This window comes from Clinocottus analis, unplaced genomic scaffold (genome assembly GCF_023055335.1).
Source record: "Clinocottus analis isolate CAN_PGR_092001 unplaced genomic scaffold, fCliAna1.0.p SCAF_194, whole genome shotgun sequence".
Lineage (NCBI taxonomy): Eukaryota > Metazoa > Chordata > Actinopteri > Perciformes > Cottidae > Clinocottus > Clinocottus analis.
In genome coordinates, this window is record NW_027175925.1 from 1 (window position 1) to 7404 (window position 7404).

General features: G+C 42.8%; 2 protein-coding genes across 3 annotated transcripts; both read left to right on the forward strand.

Annotated features, from left to right (window-relative positions):
- Nucleotides 1–140: 140 nt before the first annotated feature.
- On the forward strand, nt 141–2105 carry LOC137790072 (E3 ubiquitin-protein ligase TRIM21-like). The gene has a single exon (XM_068584009.1). It carries the CDS (start codon nt 174–176, stop codon nt 1818–1820), a length of 1647 nt encoding a protein of 548 aa, XP_068440110.1. The 5' UTR covers nt 141–173; the 3' UTR covers nt 1821–2105.
- A 3086-nt stretch (nt 2106–5191) lies between these two features.
- LOC137790071 (E3 ubiquitin-protein ligase TRIM21-like) lies at nt 5192–6841 on the forward strand. Of its 2 annotated transcripts, XM_068584007.1 has the most exons (2): nt 5195–5421; nt 5458–6841. In XM_068584007.1, exons 1-2 carry the CDS (start codon nt 5195–5197, stop codon nt 6839–6841), a joined length of 1611 nt encoding a protein of 536 aa, XP_068440108.1. The 2 variants fall into 2 exon arrangements, with proteins under 2 accessions (XP_068440109.1, XP_068440108.1); XM_068584008.1 differs by having other exon boundaries at nt 5192–6841.
- Nucleotides 6842–7404: the final 563 nt, after the last annotated feature.

Consider the following 7404-nt stretch of genomic DNA (forward strand, 5'->3'; position numbering starts at 1 on the left):
AAACAGGAAGTTACTCTCTTTTCATTTCCTCATGACACAAGGTCAGATGGCCTTATGTGAAGATTTACAAGAAGGAAAATCAAATTAAACTAAAATTCTAATGAATAATTATGTATTCAAAAGCATTTTTATTAATTTTCTTTTTTTAAACTTTTTGTCCTCAGTGTGTAGATATGGCTGCTGCCAGCAATCTGCTGACTGAAGATCAGTTTCTGTGCTCCATCTGTCTGGATGTGTTCACTGATCCAGTCACCACACCATGTGGACACAACTTCTGCAAAAACTGCATCACTGAACACTGGAACACCAGTAACAGGTGCCAGTGTCCCATGTGCAAAGAGGTTTTCACCTCAAGACCTGATATGAAGGTCAACACCTTCATCTCTGAGATGGTTTCTCAGTTCAGACAGTCGGCTCAACAGAAAGCCAGCAGCAGCAGCTCAGAGCAACAAGAGTCCAAACCAGGAGAAGTTCCCTGTGACGTCTGCACTGGAACCAAACTGAAGGCCCTGAAGTCCTGCCTGGTGTGTCTGGCCTCCTACTGTGAGACTCACCTGGAGCCTCATCTGACAGCTTCACGCCTGAAGAGACATCAGCTGATGGACCCTGTGGAGAACCTGGAAGGCAGGATGTGTACGAAGCACGATAAACCTCTGGAGCTGTTCTGTAAGACCGACCAGACGTGTGTCTGCATGCTCTGCACTGTGTTGGACCACAAGATGCACGAGTTTGTTCCTCTGGAGGAAGAATGTCAAGGAAAGAAGGTTGAGCTGAAGAAGACAGAGGCTGAAATTCAGGAGATGATCCAGAAGAGACGACTGAAGATTCAGGAGGTCAAACGCATCGTGGAGCTCAGTGAGGAAGATGCAGACAGAGAGAAAGCAGAAGGTGTTCAGGTCTTCACTGATCTGAAGGAGTCTGTTGAGAGAAAACTGAAGGAGCTCATCAACACGATAGAAGAGAAGCAGAGAACAACAAAGAAACAGGCTGAAGACTCCATCAAAGAGCTGGAACAGGAAATCTCTGAGCTGATGAAGAGGAGCACTGAGGTGGAGAAGCTCTCCCTCTCTGAAGACCACCTCCACCTTCTCCAGAGCTTCCAGTCCCTAAACATCCACCTCCCACCACCCACCAAGGACTGGACAAAGGTCAGTGTTCCTCCAGCATCACATGAGGGGACTGTGAGGAGAGCTGTGTCTCAGCTGGAGGAGACTCTCAGTGAAAAGATGAAGAAGCTGGTTGAAGTTCAGCTGAAGAGCGTCCAGAAGTTTGCAGTGGATGTGACTCTTGATCCTGATACAGCTCATCCTAAACTCATCCTGTCTGCTGACGGGAAACAAGTACATGATGGTGATGTGAGGAAGAATCTCCCAAACAACCCAGAGAGATTTTCTTATTCTCTTAGTGTTTTAGGAAAGCAGAGTTTCTCTTCAGGCAGATTTTACTTTGAGGTTCAAGTTAAAGGAAAGACTAAATGGGATGTAGGAGTGACCAGAGAGTTGAGCAAAAGGAAGGGAAACATCACACTGAGTCCTGAAGATGGTTTCTGGACTATATGGTTGAGAAATGGAAATGAGTGCTTGGCTCTTAATGACCCTTCAGTTGTTCTCTCCCTGCAGTCTGGGCCTCAGAAGGTGGGGGTGTTTGTGGACTATGAGGAGGGTCTGGTCTCCTTCTATGACGTAGAAGCTGCAGCTCTTATCTACTCCTTTACCGGCTGCTCCTTCAAGGAGAAACTCTTCCCATACTTCGGTCCTTGTAATAATCATGGTGGTAAAAACTCTGCACCTCTGATCATCTCTCCTGTCAAATTAAACTAATCACATTTCTTCTTCCATTATCGATGGATTTCCAATCGAGGGAACAAATGTACAAATATTCAGTGTGAACTCTATAATGTGCATCATATTTTCTACAGAATGGGTTTCCTGTGTTGATTGATGATGTTTCTCTTCAACCCTGAATCTCAACACACGTCATGTGTAGAATATTTAACTAAACACCTGATGAAGTCACAAATTTAAAATTAGTGGAAAAGATGCAGATTTTTCTATTTTGTTTGAAAACTTTGTCACTTTTGCCAAGTTTGATTTGTTTTGTGAGTACTGGACAGAGGAATCAAATAAATCTGTAAATATGTGATTGTTGAATAAAAACTGTGGAATAAACTCAAAGTTTAACACAACGCCTGAGTCAGCAGTAACTTCAGCACCAAACACCGAACAGAAGAGACATTTCATCACCAACACGTTGTGTTTTCTGTGAATCCTGCATCAAACCAGTGAAAACTACACAACACAGGTGAGCTGAGCGCGTGACAAAGCGGTGGCAGCGCTTGACCTGAGTCATGAGAACGGGCTTAGTCTTCATGCAGTCAGCTTTACAACTCAGCCTGTTTGTTACAATATGAGCCAAAAAAGCCTTTTATTTAAATATTCAAGTATATAGCAAATCAAACAACATGATATGGTCCCCAGAATTTGACCTTGGATGACTTCTATGACTCAAACTAGCTGACAACCTGTTAAAACTAATCAAAGCAGAGTCCATTAACACGGCTAAAGAGAAACCTGGGGTTGTTCTTATATTTCTCTATTCATGATGAGTAATAGGCTCCTCTGACATTACGGAGGGAAACTTTTACCAACGGCCTACACTCTGGTAGCATGAGATCAAAAGTTATACGGCAATGGTCTGATAGAAGACTGTTCTGTGGAAAGTTGTTAAATGTTAAATGTTAATGACATATGCAAGAACAAGGTGGAGGGTTAAAGCAGTGAGTGGGTTTCTGTACTCTCTGACAAACGCCAATTGACTAACAATGAGATGAATGCAGCACTTTAACCCTGTTGAAGAGCGTTCGTTGCGGGTTATCAATTGTTGTTATAAAGTTAAATCCACAACTAAAGGACTTGAACACAGGTGAGCCATTAGAAGCCAAGGACAGTGGCTGGACATTGTTGAGGAAAAACACAATATGGAAACAAATGACTCATTTTCTCAGGTTAAAATCAGGGACCCATGAGCAGTGCTGAGAGAAATGGATAACATTCAAGGGATCAAGTGACCAGATATGAATGGACCTAAATAGTGCAAAGAGCGATTGTTGACCCCCTTTTGTTGTTTATTTTCTTTATCTATCTATTAATTTATTTTAAATTTCTTTTTTTGTAATTTACAATGTGTTGTCGCGTTCTTTGTTACCTAAAAAAAAAATCAATGAATAAAAAGTTTTAAAAAATAAAAAATTTAAATGAATTTTTTTTTGGGATCTGACAGAATTATACAACTTTAAATATACACTTAATTTACAACTTATAGCTATAATATTTAAACAATTTAGTTAATGTGAACTAGCTGTTTGGCAACTAAATGCTTGGATCACAGCATCAAGCTCGTGTGACATCAATTCCGTTACCTATTCGGGTATTAAGCTTAAAAGTCATGCAGCCTCAAATCGACTCATATTGTTGAAAAACCTCACGCGCTTCCCGCATATAACTTCATGTCCCCTCGCGCATACAGTAAATACAGTTATAATACAGCTTAGTACTGGCATTTTAGTGGTTGAAGGACGGACCCTAAACGGACGTAAGTTGATGTTTTAATAGTTATGTAAATTGTTAATTTGGTTGTTTCTCTTTGTGTGTTCAAATTGTTACCATGTTCTTTATTTTGTGTCTGTCCTTTTGAATAAATGTAAATACTTTTGAAAACCTGACATTGTTAAATATACCAGCCCCAAAACACAACATGTGCTAACTAAGCTAACACCAGTTTTGCTGGTCTTTGCTGGTTTTTCTAGCAGGGACCACAACACAACACTTTGTGACACAAACCGTTTGTAACACTAACAGGTGTACATTTATAAAATTACAAAGTCGAATTGCATGCTGGTTACAGCTCGCACACAAACAACAGGAAGAGTACACATTACTGTATTGGTATTGAGTAAACGGCCTGTGGCTCAAAAGTTAAATTAAAACCTTAAGTTATAAATCTTAACCTTTCCATCCGTCAAACTGACGTAACGGTACTGTGAATAAATAATAAACTCATAAAGATCGCTCGTTAGATCCTCATAACCTCTACGGAGAACTCGGAGCCAGCGAATCATTTAAAAAGTCCTGCCGTGTTCAGGTGTCTCTCAGCCGGCAGCAGAGGGCGGTGACGTGCCGCTGCCCGGCTCATCGGTCCCGCGAGCAGGACTTCAAACCGTCGGCTGATTCTTGACAAACCGACCGCAGATTTGAAACTTTAACAACTAACTTCTCGCCAGAAAACATCTTAAAATTACATTATGTGACTAAACAACAGTAGCATTCAGAAACTGTCAGTTTTCAGTTTTAACTTCTCCTCCGCCATTGTTCCCTGTTTAATTGTGCCAAAATGCATTCTGGGACACACAAACAGCTGTTTGCCGCCCGGATAATTTGCATTTCCCAGCATGCAATTTAGCCGTGTAATTTTGCACCATGACTAAACTTAAAATACCTGACAGGTAAGCAACTTCGCTGCGCGTTCTTAGTTAAACTATGTTGTCTTAATTAACATTTTGAGAGTAGAGTTACATCTGGTGTAGGGTTCGTGCACCGGCATGACGGTGTGTGAAAAATTCATACAGTACAATCCGTATACCGGGACAGCCGGTATATGCACAGCCCTCCGTAATAAAATAGGAAAAATGATGATGCATGAAAAACTGAACAAGTTGGCCAAGCACTGAGCTGAACTCTGGACTGACAGAGGGATTGTTCCAGAGCAGAGCAAAAGGGCGGTTTGTCATGTCGTTACCTGAAAGAGGCAATAAAAACTCATAAACAAGCTGCTATGAGAGGTTGTGCAACACCAACAAGAGGAGCGCTTCTCAGTAAACTAAACTTCATGTTTGAGAGCGACAGCGGAGCTGCAGTCGAGACAAGACTCTGTTTCTGAAATATTAAACTGACTTTTTCAGGTCTTTCTCAACAACAGACTCAACTACTGGTGAGTGACAGCTGATCATATTCACTGTGTTTCAATAACTAGCGTTAACACTAAACGCACAGCTTTAAGCAAACGGAGTTAGACTTCTGACACTGTTCAGATGGAAACCTCAGTTACATGAACATTTCTGTAGAGTTCAATACAAGGTTGTTGGTTTTTATATTGTAGTATTTAGGCACACTTTGACTTTTGTCCTCAGTGTGTAGATATGGCTGCTGTCAACTGTCTGCTGTCTGAAGATCAGTTCATGTGCTCTGTCTGTCTGGATATGTTCACTGATCCAGTCACCACACCATGTGGACACAACTTCTGCAAAAACTGCATCACTAAACACTGGAATACTAGTGACATGTGCCAGTGTCCCATGTGTAAAGAGCTTTTTACCACAAGACCTAAACTGCTCGTCAACACCTTCATCACTGAGATGGTTTCTAAGTTCAGACAGTCGGCTCAACAGAAAGCCAGCAGCAGCAGCTCAGAGCAACAAGAGTCCAAACCAGGAGAAGTTCCCTGTGACGTCTGCACTGGAACCAAACTGAAGGCCCTGAAGTCCTGCCTGGTGTGTCTGGTCTCCTACTGTGAGACTCACCTGGAGCCTCATCTGACAATGTCAGGCCTGAAGAGACATCAGCTGATGGACCCCGTGGAGAACCTGGAAGGCAGGATGTGTACGAAGCATTATAAACCTCTGGAGCTGTTCTGTAAGACCGACCAGACGTGTGTCTGCATGCTATGCTCTGTGTCAGACCACAAGATGCACAATGTTGTTCCTCTGGAAGAAGAATGTGAAGGAAAGAAGGTCGAGCTGGAGAAGACAGAGGCTGAAATTCAGAAGATGATCCAGAAGAGACGACTGAAGATTCAGGAGGTCAAACGCATCGTGGAGCTCAGTGAGGAAGATGCAGACAGAGAGAAAGCAGAAGGTGTTCAGGTCTTCACTGATCTGAAGGAGTCTGTTGAGAGAAAACTGAAGGAGCTCATCAACACGATAGAAGAGAAGCAGAGAACAACAAAGAAACAGGCTGAAGACTCCATCAAAGAGCTGGAACAGGAAATCTCTGAGCTGATGAAGAGGAGCACTAAGGTGGAGAAGCTCTCCTTCTCTGAAGACCACCTCCACCTTCTCCAGAGCTTCCAGTCCCTAAACATCCACCTCCCACCACCCACCAAGGACTGGACAAAGGTCAGTGTTCCTCCAGCATCACATGAGGGGACTGTGAGGAGAGCTGTGTCTCAGCTGGAGGAGACTCTCAGTGAAAAGATGAAGAAGCTGGTTAAAGTTGAGCTGAAGAGCGTACAGAAGTTTGCAGTGGATGTGACTCTTGATCCTGATACAGCTCATCCTGAACTCATCCTGTCTGCTGACGGGAAACAAGTACATGATGGTGATGTGAAGAAAAATCTCCCAAACAACCCAGAGAGGTTTTCTCAATATATTTTAGTCCTGGGAAAGCAGAGTTTCTCTTCAGGCAGATTTTACTTTGAGGTTCAAGTTAAAGGAAAGACTGAATGGACTTTAGGAGTGACCAGAGAATCGATCAACAGGAAGGGAGACTTCGCAGTGAGCCCTCAGAAAGGTAACTGGATTATACGGTTGAGAAATGGAAATGAGTACACAGCTGCTGAAGACCCTTCAGTTCTTCTCTCCCTGCAGTCTGGGCCTCAGAAGGTGGGGGTGTTTGTGGACTATGAGGAGGGTCTGGTCTCCTTCTATGACGTAGAAGCTGCAGCTCTTATCTACTCCTTTACTGGCTGCTCCTTCAAGGAGAAACTACTCCCATTCTTCTGTCCCTGTGTTAATGATGGTGGTAAAAACTCTGCACCTCTGATCATCTCTCCCGTCAAATTAAACTAATCACATTTCTTCTTCCATTATCAATGTATTTCCAATCGAGGGAACTAATCAGTGACGGCTGGTGACATTGTTTTTGGGGTGGGCGCAGCTAGGCAGCGCGGTTTAAATAGCACTCCACAATGGGAAGAAAAGAGGTTTTGAGTAGAATATTTAAAAAAAACAAAGCTTTATTTCAAGAAAACACAGTGCTCAACACTGTCCAGTAACAACTATCAACAAACTGTAATTTTGGGCATGAGAGGTTCAGAGCAGAATGTTTAAGAAACATTGGATTGGGTTTCAGAGGTTTACAGAATAAAAGAGGTGCCCAGACCTTCACATGAAAGAGGTTTAGAGCAGAATAGATTCAGGAAGAGATACATCACATTTTACATTGGGTGGTTGACAGAGTAGGCCCCACTACTTGTAGCATCCACACTGGGGGCCCTGCAGTAAGGTGGACCCGATGAGGTCTTTGAAGGCAACGCGTTCTCTGGTGTGTCCAAGTATGGTGTGACACACCTTCAGATAAATATAGAGAGAGAGACAGATACTGAGAATTTGTGGGGAAACATCTACTACAA

What these genes read in the sequence shown, in the direction of transcription:
- LOC137790072 (XM_068584009.1), top strand. Translation starts at nt 174, where the DNA reads ATGGCTGCTGCCAGCAATCTGCTGACTGAAGATCAGTTTCTGTGCTCC.
- LOC137790071 (XM_068584008.1), top strand. Translation starts at nt 5,195, where the DNA reads ATGGCTGCTGTCAACTGTCTGCTGTCTGAAGATCAGTTCATGTGCTCT.